General features: G+C 40.5%; 2 protein-coding genes across 2 annotated transcripts in view; both read right to left on the minus strand.

Annotated features, from left to right (window-relative positions):
- Positions 1-328: 328 nt before the first annotated feature.
- LOC138625412 (ADP-ribosylation factor-like protein 14) lies at positions 329-2441 on the minus strand. The gene is made up of 2 exons (XM_069706311.1): positions 1973-2441; positions 329-1174 (listed from the first exon to the last, which is right to left on the minus strand). Exons 1-2 carry the CDS (start codon positions 2285-2287, stop codon positions 866-868), a joined length of 624 nt encoding a protein of 207 aa, XP_069562412.1. The 5' UTR covers positions 2288-2441; the 3' UTR covers positions 329-865.
- Positions 2442-3253: 812 nt separating this feature from the next.
- The window catches only part of ppm1lb (protein phosphatase, Mg2+/Mn2+ dependent, 1Lb), a 43645-nt gene continuing 24371 nt past the window's right edge, over positions 3254-22527 (minus strand). Inside the window, exons 2-4 of the mRNA XM_069706310.1 lie at positions 15991-16207; positions 7932-8093; positions 3254-5790 (exon numbers count right to left, since the gene is read on the minus strand). Coding sequence (XP_069562411.1) covers positions 5450-5790; positions 7932-8093; positions 15991-16207 — 720 coding nt within the window. The 3' untranslated portion in view covers positions 3254-5449. The remainder of the gene's footprint in view (positions 5791-7931; positions 8094-15990; positions 16208-22527) is intronic.

Raw genomic sequence — 22527 nt, forward strand, 5'->3', positions numbered from 1 at the left:
CAAGAGGGGAAATATTTTTTTCAAGGGAATCCATTTAATTTGACTAAGTCAGACTGCTGAAGAATCCCACTAAATTTGGCTGAACTCAGAAATGCATTTTTGCACTGTAGATTTAGTTCCCCATTTCTTCTGTGAAATGTGCGGGCATGTGAGGATTGCTTTAAAACAGCATGGAAATAAATGTGAACATATCCGTTAAGACCTGTGTTGAAAGCTAAGTAGACTTTCAGGAGTTTTTCATTGTTGTAGAACCTAAATATCTCTTCCACTGTTCACAAAACTCAGAACCACCTCATTCGTTTTTTAGTATTTTTATTTTAGTGGAACAAATAGACTGGAACAGCACCAGCATACACACCTTCATGGCATGAGTTGACAGATTTGACCGTTTTGGATACATCAACACAGCTTGTATGAAAAAGTAAGAACATAACATATATTTTTATATATTGATTTTTAAAGTAATATGAATGGCTAATGAAGAAAATCCAATTATGCACAATTACAAAACAGCATTTCTTTGAGTCATGGAAACTTGTGCACACATTGATTGTTTTTCTATTTTCTTTGGACAGTGCTGTTGATTTGTCTTGAATGTGTTCTTTTGCAAGCTGCTTGTCTCCCAATAATTCCACATTTCTCATAGAACCTTGTGGTTTATTGTCACCATCCAAAGACGCTCTGTCTTCTCCACGATTCCTTCAAAGTTGTAACACTCAGATTAACACTAATCTGTGTTAGTCTCATCCTTTGACCTTATACTGTAGATGCCTCAGTTAGTTCATTTGCTGATGAGGTAAGGAGGAATCCTACACGTGGCGTTAATCAGAAGTAAAAAAAAAAAGAAAAAAAAAGTCTTCATCCATCAGCTGCCACAGAGCAAGAATCGTCTCACAGCTGTGATACTGAAGCCTTTAGACTTCATCTTAATCTTAATGTCCTCTTGAGTCTGTTTCAGTGGAGTCTTCATCAGATAAACTATCCTCCTGAAACCCTGTTCGAGTCCCATCCCGGTGGTGGCTGAACAGGGCTGAATGAACCAGGCTCTGCCATCACACAGTCTTCTCAGTTCCAGGTTCAGGCAAAGGGCCTCCGGGCTTAGAGCTGCTGGAAGGTCCTGTTTGTTGGCGAGGATCACGACAGGAACGCCTCTGAGACTCTCGTACCTCAGGACCTGGTGAGTGCAAAACAACGTCAGTTAAACTTTAGTTACTGAGTCAAAAGAAACTTTTTTGATCAACAAGGTCACTGCATGAAAATATTGTGTTTGAGTCATTTAATTTTCCTGCATTTTTTTTTTTTTTACCATTTAGAAGCATAAACCCTTTTATTTATGGTTTATACCACATTATAATGTAAATTTCAGATGAGATGACAATCTCTTAATGTCCATTTCAACAATTACAACTCCTGCTATATGAAGCATCTGTAACCGGTGCATAAACAGCTAATGACAAGTTGAAAATACAACACAGTTGTAATGAAATTATTTCATTTGCATTTATGTCATTTTCAGAAATATTTTCTCTGTATTCTAGATGACAGCTGAGTATCTTGATGAAGGCCATGTAATCCTGCAGGTGAAAACAAAAAAGAGGCCATGAATTCAGATTTTTTTTTCAGGGGGCGGGAAACTACTACTTTTAAGCTTATGGTCCTATTAATGCATTAAAAGCAATTATGAATGTCCTTACATGAGCTTCCAGCTTATTAAAGATGTCCTCCATACATATTTACATGTTTACATGTGTTTCAAAGCATACAAATTCTCCCAAAAATCCTTAAAATTTACATCCACTCCTTCTCCTGTATTGATCAATCAATCAATAAACAAATATTTTCTCCATCAAAGTTTCACTGTGTTGCATATTGAACCAAGATCCTCACACGAAGAGGATTCATATACCGCCCAGAAGTTGTAAAGTTTTTTTTTTTTTTTTATCAAGAATCAGTTTTTGTATTTTATATTTACCCGGTGGAGTTCCTTGCGGGCCTCTACCAGCCGTGGCTGATCCCAGCTGTCCACCACAAACACCAGTCCAGCTGTATCAGCATAGTGATGCCTCCAGTGGGGCCTCATCCTTCTCTGGCCCCCCACATCCCACACCGTCAGTCCCGGGCTGCTCCTGTCTGTCTCTAGCGTCTCCACGTTGAAGCCCACAGTGGGCACCGTCACCACGCTCTCGTTGTACTTCAGTTTGTAAAGCAGGGTGGTCTTTCCTGAGCCGTCCAGGCCCAGCATCAGGACCTGTGCTTGTTTCTGACGCTTGGATCCGTGCACACCCATGTTTGCAGCTAGAATGGTCTCTTCTTCTCGTGTAACTGTGTAAACTGCTGTCTGCACTCAGTAGCTGTCTCTGTACTGTCTATCTGTGAGCTCAGTGTGCCTGGTCTCTTATGAGGACCAAGTGATCCCTCCCCTCTGTTGTGACAGGATTCTTTCTGTCCCTGCGTTGCTTTCAGTAAAGCTATTTATATCCAAAATGACGGTGCGACTCTCTGGTTACCACATCACACCTGCCCCGGATCATCATACACACCAGCAGCCAGGAAGTCCATATTTGGTACGACGACAAGACTGGGTGTCTTTCTGGCTGGATATCCTGTTGCAATGAAATCACAGCAAAACATTGGTGACCCTGGCTGATGGGTAAATGGTTTTATCTGTAGGGTGAAGGTAGTTCTGCTGACAGAGCAGCTTCCAGAAACCTCTCAGAAAAAACTGAATTTGGTTTTCATCTCAAATGGATTGCGTAAAGATTTTTAAATTATGACTGACCACAGCATTACACTGATAGTGCACTACAAAAGGGATAAAAAAAAAATATGATCAAAATGATCAAATGTACCACTAATTCTTTCCATAAATCATGGCATCATATTTCATTTCATATTCTGATTCTTAGACGTGGACCTCTTGACTCGACTGCCGGCTGATTGGTGGGTTAAATTTCTCGGTATGCGTCACAGGTTGTTGTGGTTGTTCTCTGCATTATTATGTGAAAGTCACATAATCAAATTATTGATTAATATGAAATGATTAAACCTTCAGTTGACCATGTCAGTAGCAAAATCAGTTGGCGTTACTGCTCAGCCGTAACATTAGTGAATATCAACTTCTTTAAATAACCTCCTCCGATCACCCAACAGGTGGCACAGATTGACTAAAATCAAGCTTTTTAAAAGTTAAGATCATCGTTTGATTTCAAGTGAAGCTTTTTGCTGCAATTTCTCTCTTTACACATACAAAATAAACAATGACAGAGAACTTTATTGAAAAAAATAGCAATTAGGGAAATATTGCCGTTTTTATATATGAATTTATCCAACATCTGTACAGAATATAAACAAAAGAAGCATCTCATTTTTATTATCATACTTTTTAAATCATTGCATTCCCAGTATGTGTGAGTGTTTTTGGTGATTATTTGGTGACTATTGTCATTTTTCTTTCTTATGTCTATGCTGTTTCTGATAAGTATCTGTAGACAGTATACATTATTAATTTCTAAAAACATTTTCTTGTGAGAAAAAAAAAACTGAAAATGACTTGCTCATTTATCATTTTAATGTTACCTCTGAGTTACATTTTAAAATCCTGAATTCTTTTTTTTTTTTTTTTTACAATTTATTAAAGTCAACAAAAATGAGTACAAATGCCACAAACATTCTGTAACATACATTATCAAGGAAGAATGAACTTGAAAAAGCACAAACAGTTTTGATCTGATATATATATCTCTGAAGTTAAACAACTCAGGAACAGACGCGTTGCTGTATTAAACAGTGGAGGGATGATGCTAACATGAGGACAGTATCTACATTCATCTTACAGCTTCACGTCTCTCATGACATTCTTTCAACAATGCTATTCTACATGTGAGTGAACAAGGTGGGACACCGAGGTCGTGCATTGTGCATGGTATGGTCGACTGCATTACATCAGAAACCGATAAGTAGTTTTGGCAGCAGACTTCATAGCAGGAAATGAACAGTTCAGAAAATAAGGCAACAATAACTCATCTCATTCAAAGGCTTCATTACATTTTGAGTTACAGCTCAGAAAAACACAAATCAAACAGCATGTGTTCTGGATTAGGAAGAGGGACTTTAGTCTTAGTGAAGATGACGGTATTAAAAGATGACATTACAACAGTAAGTTGTCAATTTCAGGAATTTCATATCTCAGGTAGATAAATGACAATGTAAGAAAAGTTAGATAAAGGACTAGCATGTCAATATCGAAGCCTTTTGAAAGGGTTGTAAATCTAAGATAATATAAATTCCTAAATAATATCATAACATCAAATTCATTATTTCAATTATTTTATGTGTTAACTCAATTTTGTACCTTTTTCTTACAATATTACCAGTCAGAGTTATTATATCAGATAACATGTGACAAACCGTAGGAACTAATAATTAGCAGTTAGTCATAATGAGATGGTACGACATTATCACTCCATTACGTGGAAAGGTAGAGCTATTTAAAGGGACAATTTCATTACACTTTGACAGGCTACAATATTATCCAACAGTTATTACATTATTAGTAGTTACATAGATCCTGATAAGTCGGGTCTGAACAGAGTGGTAGAACGGATCAAAGTCGAGATTCAGCGTTAAAAAGTTGATCAAACAGACGTAAGACTTCATTTGAACAGAAACTATCAGCAATCCATTTGACACTCGACAACTAAACTTAGAAAATGTGGCAACTCGAGACAAAACTTCTCCATTCTTACATCAGGATTTCACACATCCAGCAAGTCTGATAGAACAATGTAATCGGTTCTATTGCTGTACAATATGAATGGTAATCGAAGAAGCATAGGTGTTTTATCATTTGTGTGCGATTCACACTTGATCAACCTGCCACCGTGTTGAAGGACAACATTTTCATACGTCACTTCGTCAGGACAACGAGACAATGTGGACAGACAGTTAGACAAGTAAAAGTACAAATTTTGTGGTCACAGATGATGAAGTTCTATGGAAATGAAACTCCATGCTATCACGTGTTCTTCTGTCATTACTGACTAGACGATGAATTGGTTGTTACCACACACACACACACACACACACACACACGCACGCACACAAAGCTAAATCTGTTTAATTGCATAACAGTGTTCGCATTATGGTGTCTCAAAGATATGGCTAAGCCTAAATGAAATACATTTTCATTGTGTCACTTTTATAGCAGTAAAAGTAAAGGGAGGGTGTGTGTGTGTGTGTGTGTGTGTGTGTGTGTGTGTGTGTGTGTGTGTGTGTGTGTGTGTGTGTGTGTGTGTGTGGAGGGGGGTAGTTGATGCATTGAAGGGCAAACTACTGTAAATATTTTCAATAGAAATAGTTCTTGCTTAAAAAGCGTTTTTTTTAAATCTTTCACCTTAAGCCTTATCTTATTTAAACATAACATAGATGCTGTGTGGGGTAGAAACGCGGCCTACTTTTCACTGGCCTTGCCTTTAAGCTTGACCACCATGACGGTGATGTTGTCAGGGCAACCACGGTAGAAGGACTGCAGGACGATGCTCTTGGCGCCGAAGTGTGGCTCGTTCAGTCGTTCCCTGATGAAGCGAACCGCCTCCTCATTACTGAAGGTGTCCCACAGGCCATCTGATGCCAGGATCATGAACTCCGGCTGCAGCTTGTTTAGGTCAAAGGACATGATGTCAGGATCGGGAATGACCACGTTGAGGTTCTTCAGAGGGTAATCGCCCAGGGAACGGGACATGGCCAAGATACCCTGGACACGCCATGAGCCATTGAAGCTGATGAAACCGCCTGAGGAGGGAAAATGAGTGGAGAGGAGAAGAGGTGAGGAGGACGGTCTTACAAAGAATGTAATGAAGAATGATAACAATGCAAAAAGGAGGAACACAATGCTGAGAGGAAAAGTAGAGACATGTTTTCTGCTTCTACTAGACACTTAAAATAAAAGATATTTGTTCCTATGAGACAACTGCCAGCATGTCAATTCATTTGATCAACTATGAAACCAATATGTCCACATCAAATTGAAAATAATATGAAGGATCAGTCCTACTAACATATTTTCACTCAGCCAGTGGTCACTGTTGGTCTTATAGAGCAAACTGTTTATGTTGGATACGTTTCAATTCACGTCACATCCTGCAAGGACAGCTGCGTGTCCTCTATGGCTTCAACTGATGTGCAAGCAGGGAATTGTGCTAGAAATGGCTGGATGAGATGAAGACTTCCATACTAGATCAGGGCGGTTTCCTGGTTTCCAGGAAAAATGTCCTCAGAGTTCATGTCATGTCAAACCCTCTCCCATTATATGTAACTTTTACTATAAAATGCAGAAAGTGTGTTAAAATCCCCGAATTCCCAGAAAAAGCAGATATCACGACCTCTGCGTTCTCAATAGCAGCTACTGCCTCTTTAGCCAGCTGCTCTGACATGTTAGTAAATGCTATGGACAGAACAGTGTGTTTCAGCAATATTTCTTTCCTCTCATTATCATCAGATTATGTTTATTTGAAATTAATTTATTGCAGTATTTAGGAGTTGGTGTACTGTATACTCTGTCAGCAATACACCAATTTATAATGCACCATTTTATTCCTCGAGGCACCAAACCCACAATACGAGACATCCGTCCGTCTGTGTCTGGAGTCAAACCACAAACACATGACACATGTATACCATCAATAACTGATCACAACAATGTATTAGATTAAGATTTAAGACCCCAAAATACAATCAAATAATCAAAATAGAAATTACTAGTCAGGTTATACAAAATAAGACATTAATATCGGCGAAAAAATTCCAAATAGAGGAGGGAGCTTGATAAGTGAGCCCTAACAGAATTACATACCGACTGGAAATTGTATTCATAACCTTAAAAAAAACATTATACAGAAAAAAAGGAAAAGAAGTCTGTCTTTAACAGAATGAATTCGTTCTATGTAAACCTTTGGTAAGTACACTAATTAAGATACATCTCTCTGATTGGTGGTTGCAGCCCGAAGCTCCGGTATGAAGATTTTGTTTTATATTGTGACTTTAATGCCATTGAAGAGCACTGAATTAACTCTTTATTTAGTATTTAGGCATTCGAAAGTTTCCAGATAATCAGGTTTCCCTTATTAGTATGTAAAGTTATGCAGGAAGGTGCTCCATAATCAAACTAGATTATCAGTCCCACCTGGGGAAGCTGTGGTGTGGGGATTCAGTTCCTATCATTTCATTGTTCTTGAGTATCACCGTTTACAAGGATGTGTTACAGGGAGAGAAGGACAAACACGACCATAACCAGATAACACGACCCCAGGAGAGAGCACTACGGTTTTTATAATAGTCGTTTTTGTACATGATTGAAGCATTAGGTTCTCTGCTCACTGAAGGTCAATGAAAACATTAAGAAATATCTGCACTTGCAACAGCATAACTGCAAACATGTCACATGAATGAATAACCAGCAACATGGAAACTAAATCAGTAAATCGGTAAAGATGGGTTTTTTTCAGTACCAATTTATACCATTAGATGGAGATGGTGGTCTATCATGAAGGTGAATACGCTGACTGACGAATTTGGCAATCTGCCATCAAACTCTCCTCCGCACACCCAGAGTATAGTATGCAGAGTGAGTTAACGGGAGCACTACGCCTGCAAATACACCTCTAAACACTGTGCAGTGTCTGGCTGCATTTGATAAGCTTTGGAAGCAGATTATGTTATCTGTCAGTAGGTTTTGATGTGAGCCTGAGAAACAAGATGAGGGAAAACAAACGGGATAATGGTTCTGAGCTTTGATCATAAGAAGAAATATTTTACGCTTACATGACAACAATCTGAGTTTTGATGTTCCCTCGAGTTTTACCTACAGCCCTGCTCTGTTGCTCACAAGTAGTTCAGAAAAAGTGTGTCGGTCTGGACTGCAGCTGTTTTCTCACCGGCCTTCTTGATCCTCTTGCGTTCTTTAAGCTGGTAAGGTTTGTGGTCGTGCGATAGAGGAATGGCATTACCGTCTTTGTCGCAAAGAACTCCGCGAGAGTCTCCGACATTTGCCACCGTCAACTCCTTATCAGACAGCAGGGCCACCAGACATGTGGTTCCTGAGACGGAGGGAGGAAGGAGAGAAGAGAGGCCAGAAAAAGTTGGGAGGAAGAAAGATGGAGAAGGAAGTCGATTAGAATCATGTTGACTGCACGTGTATTTCATGACAGTCCACAGTCGTTAAATGTCAACTTCATGGTGGGGTTAGTGGACTATCGGAATCATCAGCTATGAATTCATATTCAGAGGCCATGAATTCCTGTACAAAATTTCTAGGCAATCAGGCCAATGGTTGCTGAGATACTATTGTCTGAAGTTGTGGAGTCACAGTAGTAATGGGTCTCAAAATATTCATTAATGCTTAACAGTCTTGCTTAAGGATTACATATCACCTCACAATAGCTTTTTCTTTTTATAATACACAGCCTCAGTAAAAAAACACTCTGCTCCTCCAAAACACACACTCCCATCCTGCTCAAAGTGAACCACATGAAGCCATGTGCAAACAATGCAAAGGCTCTTTGAAGGAACTTCTCTTCTTTGTACAACTCTCCAAAACACTGTTTTTTTCTTCTTCTCCTTCCTTTCTTTGTTTGGCTTCCCAGCCAGGCAGAACTGAGTATTGGACTAGGAATCTGAGGCCTATTGTATGAGATCCAAAGTCCTGTAGCGAAAGAACAGATCTGCCTGTTTGGCCATCTGCTCACACAAAACTGGAGGGAGAGAGAGGTAGAGAAAGAGACAGGGAATACAGAGGAGAGAAAAGAAAAGAGGAAAGAGTAGCGGGGTCTTACCACCCGGGGCTGGACCACCCGGACAGAGAGGTGGTCTACAGGGAGAGAGATGGGAAAATGTTACATACAGTGGAGCCACATCCAGGACTTTAGAGTATAAACTCCGCCGGAGGAAACGCGGCAGGTTTAAATGCCATCCTCACAATGTGGCCGACCTAATAACTTAAGAGACTTGACCTTTAAAGTTTGACATCTTGTGATGCTGACTGTCTGACACCTGTTATCTCAGGTGTTTCTCCTCCGTGAAGGGTCTTCACATTCACCTCACACTTACTCTGTCCTATAAACCCGATACAGCCAGTATGTGAGGAATGAGATGGAAGAGGGAAGCAACACAGATGAAAGAGCACACGAAGGGTGAAGGTGAGAGGGTTCAGGAAAGAAGCAGGACAATTATTGTATTATGATTTTGTTATTCCCATTTGCAGCTATGAGTGAGGGGAAAAAAAGTGTTAAATTGGGCGAGAAAAGAGTAGACAGAGAGACAAAGAACAGCTGGAAGTGAGGCCAAGGTGAACGGAGGGAATATTGATGTCACTTAATTGTAAATGACTTTTACACAGTTTGTTCAACAATCTATTTCTATTAGTTTCATCACTGCATGCATCCCTAATCCTGCTCCTCGTGCCTATAGCTGCTGTTGCACTGTTCCATGCTGGCCAGCTAATTATCGTTATGTAGTTCCCATGGTGATAGAGATAATGGACTGAGGTGCCTTGCTAGCACACCCTTCCCCAATTAGCCTTGCCACACCAAGGACACATCCAGCATTCCCTATTAAAGTGACACAGTGGCCCACATGCACCCTGCGCTCATGCTAATTATTGGTTCAGCTTGGCCAGGCACACCTTCGACATGCTGATCAGATTAACATCTCAGCCCCGGCTAGTCTCCCACTCCAGTTTGCATCATTGCACTGATTCACTCCCTAAGAGTTAGGACACTCTGACAGAGCGCTCTCAATACATCTGGAGAGTACGAGTGTCCACACAGAGTGCCTATCGTGGGTTTATGTTATGTTTAATGTTATGCTGATGTATGCTCAACCAACTGACCAAGCTGCTTTGCATTTAGGTGAAAAATGTGAGGTCAGGAGTGCCACCACCCTGCTCACCGCGGCTCATCGTCTCCCGAGAAGTCTTTGTACTAACTCCGGCATGCAGTTAAAGAGCTGCCGTCCTGTCTTACCTGCCCTCGTTGGACTTGTACCGTTAACATTTATAGCGATGCTATTTTTAGTATGTGCATCATTTTGAGCTGCTTAATAAAATCTGCGCGACACTCTGAATTTGCGTATTATGTCACTATGAAGATTTAGACAATCTCTGCTTTTTATAATGTATAGTTTTTATTCCATTCATTCCTGTCTATCCAAAATAACTACTGTAGCTGCCTCAGGGTAAACCTCACTCTGTTTGGAGCATATTTTCAAGACTTTATTTTGAGTTTGTGTGCAGGTTTAATCCACCCTATCATTTCTCCAGTGTTTCGGGTTCCTTTTATATTCTTAATGAGGCAAAATAGGAGGGTAGATAATTGTTTGATCACAAACTATAGAAACAATGATTTGACAGAACTAAGAATTAAAATATTTCTTCTAATTATGCAAGATTGTTATGGCAACTGGTTTAAAAGAGCACTCCTCCAATTTAGCTTTGCATTCCTTAACTTTGTGGGACTCATGGTGGAAAGTTATTTAAAAAAAAAAATCCAAATCAGTGCAGCAGAGCCGGAGATGGTCTTTTCTTATGGCCTCTTTTTGATACTTGCATTACCCAAAGTGCAACTCACCCTCCAATACTTTGGTTGGAGTGCTGGGTGTGTTATGTGAGTAGTGACAAATATAGCCTGAAGCAGAGCTGAGTAGGCCCCACAGAGGTCTGCCAAGATCACTTCTTTAACTCTACACTAACAGATTTAGTCATTTTCTAATTTGTATTCTTCAGCCTCAACCTGAGCTCCCATAATTGACCCTGAAGGCACACTTGAGGCGATCAAACAAACCCGAGTAGTCTTCGGAGCCACCAAAGACTTTATGAACTTCAGGAGTCCCAAATACCTGAAAGTTGGTGGCATTAACCTTTAAGAAAATGTCTTCTCCGTTCACACAACCAACAGCGTGCAGAAAAATGCAAAGCATTGTGCCTCGAGGCCTCACAGACTGGAACAACTCTTTTAGATCCAATGTCAATCGGGCACAGATTTGAAACTTACAGTGTAAAACTATGGAGAATTCATAATAAAAAACTCACCAACTTTTCCTTTCGCTCTCTAATGGTCCTGCAGTGTGCAGAAACCGCTCTGAAAAGTATCCTTGGTGAGCTCGGGGAACTGAAGCATTAGACATTTAATAGTCAGCTGCCAAGAACTGCAATGATGAGCTGTGCTGTTATATAACAAAACTGTCAGAGCCTGTCAAACAAATTTGGTCCTTGTCAAATGTTCAACATTATGTTCTTTATGTTTTTCAGGGGACTTTTGTCTGTCCGGGACAATAATGAAACTTAAAAATGGCACATTATCGTCATCTTTTTGTGTCTTCTTTCATGTAATTGAACTCGAGTCCAAGTAGCATTTCATTTTTTACACACACACACACACACACACACACACACACACACACACACACACACACACACACACACACACACACACACACACACACACACACACACACACACACACACACACACACACACACACACACACACACACACACACACCCTTTATTAATGTGACAGCTGGATACAGCAGCTGTCTGTAACACCTCAAGGAAACATTTGAACACACCGATGTGAGAAAGTGAACCACAGAGCGACACACACTCAAAACAACAGGCATCGGCTTCAATTAGAGTCAGAAAATATGCAGTGTGATGACATGCAAGAGTGAAACAAAAAAGTGAATCTACATCTACACCCGGGGATGTAAGACAAGTGCTGGTGTAAATATTTGGTGGCACCACCGATCCATCAGCGTTGCTCTCTGCTGCAGAAAAAAGGTGAACGAAACAGTGAAGAGTTTGAATGAGCTGCTGCAAACATATTTGGTTTGAGAAATGATTTGGTTGTAGAGCTACTAGAAGAAACAACGGCTATCAGCTACAGTTTATGATCGCCACAATCACAGCGGTCAGTAAATTAGAGGTTTAAAAAAAAAAAAAAAAAAAAACAGACACACACAATCCAACATTTGTGTTTAGTCTTATTATGATCAAAATAATGATTAAAATGACTAACTACATTCACACACACTAACAAAATTTCAACAATCTCCCTGGCTGCACTGTTATGTACTGCAGTAGTCAGATAAAGTTAAGATCATGCTGCTGTAGTTTCAGTGTGCATTTCCAAAGTGTGAATCACCGGGATCTGACCAGAACTGTCCACTACAGTCAAATAAATAATGAATTAATGACAAACTTTTCTGACCTGCCTCCACTGTAATGAGAATCTTGAAATTTGACACACGGTGGAAAGAGGACACTCGGTGTGGAATTACTTTGTATGGTAATTACCAGATAGAGACAGTAAATATAAACTACAAAAAACACGCAGAAGTAAGAAATAAGCTTGATGACACTTAATCACGGAACGGAGGCTGGAAGGCTGGAAGCAGGAAAGCTGGAGAGCTGGAGAGGTGGAGGGGTGGAGGGGTGGAGGGCAAGCGCTGGCGTCAATATTTGGAGCCACAAACAAACAGCAATCACTGAAGAGTGTAAACAAACTACGGCAAACAGACTTGGTTTTTGCACAAGAGGTGATATACAGTTCACTCGAGCTGTGGGCTGGCAGAATACTCCCTGTATTAGTTTATGTTGAACAATGTAACAATGGTTGAAGGTAGATTTCAGCACTGCTATATCGCAGTCAGCGATTTAAACACAATACAATATGAACCACTCTCTTCCATGAAGTTAACTGTTAATTAAACATCTTTAGTCTTTTTGAGACTCAATACGGTATCCCAAAACATCATATGGTAATATTAAAGTGTATCAATATTTTCTTACAGCTCTATTGTATACTGATACAGTTTTACAGTATCAATAGTCTGAAACACTCTCTGTTTTCTGTTCTCTGTTACCGAGGTAGGAAACTTCCTTTGGTCCGGCAAATATTTAATTTCTGAAATCTTCTGCTTCTGCTTTCTGGCAGCTCTAACTTTTGCCAGTTTGACACTGAAATGATGCAAAGTGCATTCATGTTGCTTCGTGCCTCGACATGGTCACTGACATGCTTTATGTCACCTGTCTATAAAACAATACTTCACAATGCAATGAATAAATACAGTAGGCTATACACTATGTTTAATGCCTGCTTTATAAAGAATATATTTACCCTTTTTTAGTTGTATTTTTCTCTTTCTGAAAACAAATGACGGTGTACTAAGTATACTAGGTGCACAACATATTTTCACACATATTTCCATGAATTTATCTCCTTGTGTCCTAATCCTAACCTGAACTACCTTTGAATTCATTGGACACAATCCTCTTAACTGGCTAAACTGAGATTGCCTGGTCTCTATATTGCTGCTTGCAACAATAACTACTGATTATTGGACGACTGTACACTTTTGTGTGCTTGCAATCGTGTGCCGAGATATGTCACACAGCTACATAAAGGTTAGTGCAAGCAGAATACCACACCGCATTAAGGAGACTGTTTCCATAATAGACTCTAAGCTCCCAGGCAATGCATCAAAGTTCCATCTCCCTTATCTTTCTTTCAAGCGCTTATGTTCGCTGATAAACAACAGAGGGATGAATGAACTGGGGGATAAATCTGATACGCTGCCATCCTGAGGACGGGGAGCTGAATTGAGAGTGTCTCTCTCTATTCTCTCTCACTCTCCCCTCCCTGCCAGCTTAATTTGGGCCCAGATTACAAGAGAAAGCAGGGAGCAGTGCACCCTAAACGATGCGATTGTTGAATCAGATACAGGGATGAGAATGCACAACAATTACCTGATCAGCAGATCCCCCTGGGACGCTGACAAGAAAGCTAGGACAAACGCTGCAGCAACTTCAATGCCTGCATGTCCAATGCTCGGACTAGATGACACCGGAGCTTTAGATTGCAATGGTGCTTTACTGTAAGTTTATCTATAGGGTATCCGTCTTTCTTGCTGTGCTGTCCAAATGAGAGACAGAGGGATAAGAAAAAGATGAGAACAGAGAGAGAGTCTGGATGCAACAGGTCATGTAGCTTAAGAAGAGGAAAAGGCAGAGGGATCAGGAGGGGAGATTTACTTTGTGGGAGTTTTGAGAGCAACGTAGATCAGAAAGCTGATGCTTATCTGCAGCAAGGGGGAGGAAGATAAGGCTAAAAGAGGATGAAGAGATTAAGAGCAGGAGAGTGTAACAAAAAGGTGATGCAGCTGCAGGACGTCAACCTTCTCTGAGAGGTAATAATCAGCTGCTGCCTCTAGACTGGGCGTCCCAGTCGGCATATTCTAATTCTCCTCTTTAACAATCAGAGTATCATATGACCCATCATTCTCACGAGGATGGGAGGCCCTCTCAATGGCTCTTTCATACCAGCGACCCCCTCACTAACTTACATGGGAGTCACATGCAGGTTTTTATTTGTGCTGTTCAGACTTGCAATCTAATTGTACGCTCTTACGGGGAAATCCTGTATATTCCAGCTTGAGTGTGTTTCTTCATAGTTTTGACCGTTCTACATGTTGGTTATGAAAACGGTGAAGTCACCAAAGTAACTGCGAACATCTGAGAACGAGGTGACATGATGATGGCTACCAAAACATTTTAAAATTACATATTATTTTAGTCTCTTTTAATTGAACTTGACGCCAAAAAGGATTTTACCTGGGTGTCTGTTTAAGACCTGTTCGATTACCTAACCAATATATTTCTTGCCCTATTTAGCCGTGTTGCTGTTTTATGAAATCTTTGCAATGAACTTGATGAGTTAATCTTTAAATATAGCTTTGAAGCTAAAAACCAGGCTGTTTAGAACCAGACTTTCCCCTTAAGGATGACAGCGCTGTATATTTCCCTCATTAGTTACTCTGGAAACAAAAACCTAGCCACTGCGACTCTGTCTCTCTCCTGTGTTTACTCACTCATCTGAGAGTTTAATCAGAGAACCGGAAGGATAAATGAGCTTCCACAGGGACACTGAATTCTTGAGGTTGCAGCATGTCAGTACAGTTCGACCATGTAATAATCTTCTAATCTATAGTTGAACTCTCTCCCCTTATGATAAATAAACCAACAATGATTTAGTCTCCATATGTTCTTGGCCTTCTCTTATTATTTATTCTATGAATCTGGTCAAATATCTATATAAATAAAGCCTGCATGTCTCTGCCTTTCAGTCTATGCTTTTTGTTTCCTCCTCCTCCTCCTCCTCCTCCTCCTGCTGCTGCTCCTGCTCCTCCTCTCCCCCCCTAGGTTGTTCTGGTGCATTCAGATCGCACTTTATCATCAGGTTTTGTGTCCAGGTTTTCATTCTCCCCATCGACTGAATGTGTCGTTCTCTGTTTGGCCCTTTCCTGTCTACCCTTACCATTTTCTCAGCCCTTATCATTTTTGTCTTCATTTTGCCTGTCGTCCTAGTCTCCCATTCCTCTATGCTGTACCGCTCTTACTAGCAAAATGTCCCTCTTCCACATATGCATCCGTCCCTCTGACCCTTCTTCTACCTCTTTTGATCCATCACTATCTCTAACGTTACCCATCGCTCCCCACATCCCTTCAGAGATAATGACTACAAGCCTTGTGAAGATCAACTTGTATTTAAACAGCTGAATAAGCAAGGCCTTGGGCTGCTGACAGTCACGATTCAACAACAGTCAAGTGAAACAGTGGAGTAGAAAATAATAGTTTGCATGCAGCATTAAAGGGAGTCTTTAAAAACATTGCTGCAAGCAACCCTTGTTCTTCTTACTATGTCTCTAGTAATGAGCAACACTGATACCCTAAATCCATCTGTATGCCCTGTAGTTTTTGTGGTCACACATTCAAGCTGACAAACTGTATGCACACATTTAGATCAATGTTAATTAAATCCACTGTAGAATATCAGAAAACAAGCAAAAACATACATTTTGCATAGATGCACTAGAATATATCATGTCTAACATTATGTGTGCATGTTTTTACTGGCAGTTGTGGCGCTTAACAAATACACACCTGCTTCATTGTAAGTGGCAGAGAGCTTGTCCAGTATTTCTCTGTCCAAAGTCAGTATCTGCTGCTCCAGGATGGAAGGATATGAGAGGCTGACCCTGTCCTTTTTTTCATCTTTCTCCTTGTCTTTTTCTCTGTCTCGCTCTTTGTCCCGTTCATAGGTCAGTAGCTGCTGGCGCAGAGCCTCTGGCAGGTGGGCCTTAGCAAAGTCAGCAGCAGCCTGATAATGGAGAGCAGAGGGAGACAGAGGAAGAATTAGATGACTGCAGATAAAAAAAACAAAAACAAAACAATAATAATAATTTCGTCAGAAACACTGTTAGAGTTGTAACACAATACATTCAGACATATTCTACATGTTGATAAGTGTGCTTCACTTTAAATCATCCAAGTTCAAGCCATGCCATTATTTGTATAATGTTAAGGACACCATTTCCAGTGGGATGGGACACGAGAGGAGTATGAGTAGATGAACTGATGAGTAATTTTTGAAGCACTGATTTTATTTCTAAACAAAAACTCCAACCATTTTCAATTCCAGCCTCATAATTGTGAGAACTTCCTCCTTTTCTCCATTTTATATTATCAAGTGAAGGCCTTTAAATATTCAGCTGATGGGTGTGACAAAACGTGACAGTGGAAGATTTTATGTTTGGAAGTCCGAACAGGATATTCTTTTGATATTTTTTATTGTACATTTTACATACGGTTAAGAACTCTTTAAGAATGTAGACCTTAAATCAAATATTTGACATTTTAGATAATCCACATGCTTATCTAATTCTCTGCAAGAATTTGAATGTTATCTCAGCTTAAACATTGAAAGCAAGCAGAGAAACGCCAGCCTGGCTCTGACCAAAAGTGTACAAAAACTTACCAGCCAGCCTACAATTTAGCATGTTGTATCTTGCTCAGTAAATCCTTACAAAAACTTAAAATGTAAGAATAATATGTTGCTGTCCTATCAGGTGATACGTCCTGAACTATTTCTTGTCTGGGCCAGTAACTCCCTGGAGTCTTGTTATCATCTTGACATTGTCAGGCAGCTAACCAGCAAGAAAGTGAACAGGATTATTTCCCACAAACGTTCTTGTGTTTTTGATAAAATGCAATTTAGTATCAGCTAACTTTAATATTACTACACACATGCACACGCTGTCTTGGCAAGTGGCAAAAACAGCTGGCTACAGTAGCAGTGACCTGCTTGTCCTTTCTGCCTTGCTGAAGCAGATAAATCACAGATAAACTGAGATAAAGAAAGAAAAAGTGCCTCGCCAATCAAATGCACACTAGCTCACGCTGTGGGATAGAGCTGAGCCAGAGAAACTGTATCCTCACCTCTACCCATTTGGCTCAGAAGGATAACACAGACCAAACCTTTTTTCCACACATTTCCACTGCAGGTGCAGAGCAAATAATTCCTCTCTCCCCTGGCTCGGGGCTTAGGGACGACCAGACTGCCCAAGGTCATGAGGTACAAATGTCAGATAGTACACTGCTGACATGCCACTGATCTGCATCATCCCAGATTCATAGAGCTCATATTTCAGACAAGGTTTTCATTTGTAGGAAGTCCAACAACTGCAATCATTAAAAATAAGTGAATTAGGAAAACCAAATGAGCCATTCCCATCCACAGGACAGAAAAAGTTGGCAATTTCCTGGCATTGACTGTAACGATTTGAGGTCATATGACCAAGAACCACAGATGAACCTGATGTCTCAAGTGCTCATACACGGTCCCTATTGAGCTCTCCCTCCTATCTATACCTCCCTCTCCTTCTCTCTCCATCTAGATCTCATTCTGCTCTGGGAAATTGCTTTCAAGGACTCAGAAAACCCTGCCAAGCTTTTTCTCTATACATGAAAAACAATTCACCCACTCCTTTCTTGTTATATCTTGTCAGTGTTGTTGAAGCTCCCCCCTGCAAGCTATGTCAATCTTCCCCTATCTTCTCCAATGAAACCCAAACACTCCCAATGTTTTTTATTCGTGGACGTGTTTGAGTCTTTCTTTCTTTCTTTCTTGCATTTTCCATTTCCCACAGTCCCCTTTGCTCTGCTCCCTTGGGGATGTTCAGTCCAAAATCAGCACCGATCTTTTCCACATCCCTTTCTGACTCTGTCCTTTCTCTTGTCTGAGAACAATTGCTGCTGACATACTTTCATTCTGCCGTTACCATGCGGGGAGCAGCAGTCACAAACGGAGTTCAAAGGTCAGAAGTAGAACAGGAAGTCTTTTGTGTGCTTGGGTTATACTTTGCCAATTACTTAGCTGCTTAATTGTTTGCCCGCCCGGCCTTAACAAAGCACTGGGGTCACAAACCGTTTCCCCAGATACATTCCTTCTATTTGACGGCACATACACATGTATGTCCCAGTCTGGAGGAAGGGGGAGCCTCTTGATTATCTGATCCTCTAACCTTCCGGCTAACCAGACTGGGCACATCTAACACCAGCTTAGAGGATGAAAGAAAGGAAGAGCAGAGGAGGGAGATATAACAGAGATGGATGGGGATCAGGACTGTGGGGCAGAGGGATGAAGACAGGGATCAAGGATAGTAAAATGAGGGGGGAAAAAATGAAGCGCGAGATTAACGAATGGCAGAAGAGCACAATGAAGGAATGCAGGAAGGGCTAAAAGATGAGAGGGTAGAGCCAGAATAAATGAGGTAAACAGGGCTGGCTGCAGTTATCCTGGGATAGTTATTTTAACTGAAAGAGACAGAGAGGGGTCATAAACTAAAATTCCTTCTTACCCAGCAGACAGCAGTAGAGATTTTAAAATTGTGCTGCAACTAAAAGTGGTTTGGCGAGGTGATGATGATGATGAATTCATATGGTCTTGGGGGGGAAAAGGAGAAAAGTCTATGAACAAATAGTGTAAAGGTCTGTTTGAGAAAAAAACTGCAACAAGGGAGGGTTATTTTAAATAGTTTACACCCATGTAACCCACGTTGGTCTGCTTCTACATTTGTTGGTGCATTGTTAGCATCACAATTGTTGATTAGCAAGATAGCATTAAATTGCATGATGTGAATTGCACGAGTTTGCTTTATTGTGTGTCCTTGTGTACATTCCTTGCTCAAAACTCCACAGTGTATCTTCAACTACTGCACAACTATATTGAAGTGTCATCAAGATACAACATCTGGTGCACTTCAGTTCAAACAGGCATTATATGCTGAAGGTCTCAGCCTTTTGATTGCAAGTCAGATGTTTTAATATTCCCTCACATTTTACTTCCAGAGGGAAATATGTGTTTTTTTGTGTGCAGCTAAATATTCCATAATGTTCACCAGCTGGTTGGTAACATTGTCAGTCTTAAGTTTGGTGCTGTGATAAACGTAGAGGTTTTACGGCAGAGTGATGAAGTCAAGCTTTTTGACACAAACAGTTGTAGCAACATCAGCTAAGGTCTCCGCCCAGTAGGATGCAATGACTGGAGAGAATCCCCAATCGAGTGTGATCAGATCTTATTGATTCAAGACATATCGAAACATCTATAGTGCCTCACATTTTTTTTAAACTGCTGTATGTCATTAGATTCATTGTTAATACAAAAATATTTTATGTTAATTACTATAACTCAGGGCTGCATGCAACTTAAATGAAGATCTGTAATCTGTCTTTTTTGTCGAATTTTTTTCAATTGATTGTTTAGTTTATACATTTTAATAAATAATGAGGGAATAGTATGCAAATTTCTGTTTCAATCTGATTCCAAAATTCAGAGGTGTTCACTTTCAAATTATATGAAATATTTTGAGAAAAAGGAACTGGCCATTTTATATCATTTTTGTTTGATAAATGACTTTAATCTATAAAATTAAAGTTGCCTCTAGATCAATTAATGGATTTATTAACCAATAATTTAAGATTTTGTATAGAATAGAAGTTAAATAAAAAGTGTTTTGGTTGCAACTCCAAATCCCAGCACGGGAGAACTGGCCCAGAGATTGCAGATCATCATATTGGTCCGTCCTTCACACCAGACTTCACTTGCTCCACACAGGTGTACTGCACACACCTGTGTGTGTGTGTGTGTGCGTGTACAGTAAGAGCACATACACACACACACACACACACACACACACACACACACACACACACACACACACACACACACACACACACACACACACACACACACACACACACACACACACACACACACACACACACACACACACACACACACACACACACACACACACACACACCGTCCTATGTCCACAGGCCAGCTACACACTTTTACACCATCTACCCTGGTACCAAACACTCCCTTCTGACTACTAACTCTGAGCTACTCAGACACACAGTCCACCAGAAACAGTCAGGCCTTCTAAACATTTCCATCCATCATATCACGAGGTCGGCAGAAATGAGGAAAGTCATCCGAGCTTTCCTTCAGAATCACCCGCAGGGAGTTTCATAACTAAAGTAGAAGAATCTCTTCAGATCAAGCAGGCAGATGGAGAGAAGGAGAAAAAAGGGAACGCAGGAGAAGAGACTGTGGAGTGGCGCAAGAACCCTTCATTAGCATCACTCAAGCACATCATTAAAAAAAGAGAGATAGAGAGAAGGAGAGACTCCAGTTTAAAGACAGAGAAGGAGATAAGCGACAGAAAACCATCAAAGCAGTGAAATACAGGGAAAGCAGTAGGTACTAAGATGTCTGAAGAAAAACCATGTCACAATATTTCCCTTTGTTGGTGTCATTCCCAATTTGCTTTTTTAAATCATAATTAAAAAAAATCTTTCACTAAGGAGGCAGTGATCATGATGCAACTTCCAATGAAAGTATAGCAAGCAATGACTGGAGCTGGGTATCATTCCAAAATATTTAATACCGGTACTGATTCCTTGATTTTGATAGCGGTTCCTGAAATGCTACAATTTAATAATGTTCCCAAACACCTCACATGCTGTCGGTAGATATGAGCTACCCAGCTGTGCACAAAGAACCCCAGCTTTCATAACTCAGAGAGGTACCATGTTAAAAATGTTATTCCGCCTGTCCAAGGTCGGGTCGCGGCGGCTGCAGGTCGAGCACATTACCCCAGACCTCCCTCTCCCCAGCTGTATCTGGGGGGGGGGGGGGGGGGGTCCCAAGGCATCTCCTATCTCACCAGGCCAGGTGAGATATATAATCCCCCCAGCGTGCTCTGGGTCTACACCAGGGTCTCCCACCGGATGGACATGGCTGGAAAACCTCCAATGGAAGGCGCCCAAGAGGCGTCCTCAGCAGATGCCCGAACCACCTCAACTGGCTCCTTTTGACGTGAAGGAGCGGCGGCTCTATTCTGAGCTGCCTCCGGATGTCGGAGCTCCAAAGGAAACTGATTTCAGCCATTTGCAAGTGACATCTATTTCTTTGCTCAGTACCCAAAGCTTGTAACCAGAGCTGAGCCCTGGTACTGAAGACAAAATGTTTGTGTACTTAATGTTATATACAATGTCCATAATAGTATTTATGTTTGACATAAATTAAGAAAAGAAATGAAAAGAAACTGATTCTATTATAAAAGAGGAGGACAAAGTGGCCTGTTTAGGAACAACTGTGTCCACTGCAGAGACCTAGTATGTTTCACGTCAGGATGATATTGCAGAGTATGAAGCCTTAATTTTATTATCGCACACCTTAGTTTTGTACGTGTCAAAGCTTTGCCAATTACAAATGCGAGAGAGAGAGAGAGAAAGAGAGTGTGTGAGTATGTATGTGTGTGTGTGTGTGTGTGTGTTAGTCCCTGTCCCTGTAACATAAATAGAAGCCCTCCAAGTTGTACTTCAGAGGAATGTGAACAGCACTGTGGTAAAGTACACATGAAGACAGTACACAATCCTCATTTGATAGGTTGACATTGAGCTTTTGAAACAGCGACACGGTTTCATTACATTACATTCACCCCAAGATCCATTTTTGAAATCAGTCCAAAAGTCCTTCAAGAGCTCGGAAAATTGCAAATTTGAACATTTATAACTCTATGACAACTGGAAACACTCAATCTGCTGAGGAGCAGGCCTGTGACAGTTATTACATAATCGCCTGATTGCAATTATTTGAGCTGACTGCAATCAATTTGTATAATAGGTAGAATCATTTCCATTCAGCTGGATGAAACTAAGAGAAATGTCATATTTCCATCACCATTTCCAAGTCGTTTTCCACTGTTTGAGTTTGACTGGCGCTCTTTTCAAGATGTCATCTCAACACACCCCCTTCTTCTGCTCTGGTTTAAAGGCAGATGAGTGAGGAGTTAGCACCAACATTGGGCAATGTCCACTTTGATAATGGCTCACTGTCATTTTTGTATACTTCAGTAATAGGCTTTGTACAATACATTTCTTATTTATGTCTGTACTGTGCAATTTTTGTTTATAAAGCCAAAAAGGTCAAACGGAAATTTTAACTTATTTATTTCAATGTTCAGTGTCAACAAATGTCTCTTCTTCTTCGTCACAAGGCGTGTTATCAAAACTATGATTAGGCTTATGCTAACAAAATTTAAAAAAAAACAACCCTCAACTTTAATCACA

The sequence above is a fragment of the Brachyistius frenatus genome, unplaced genomic scaffold (assembly GCF_029030835.1).
Source record: "Brachyistius frenatus isolate BFR_SWC_R1_liver_20210118 unplaced genomic scaffold, ASM2903083v1 Contig_62, whole genome shotgun sequence".
NCBI lineage: Eukaryota > Metazoa > Chordata > Actinopteri > Embiotocidae > Brachyistius > Brachyistius frenatus.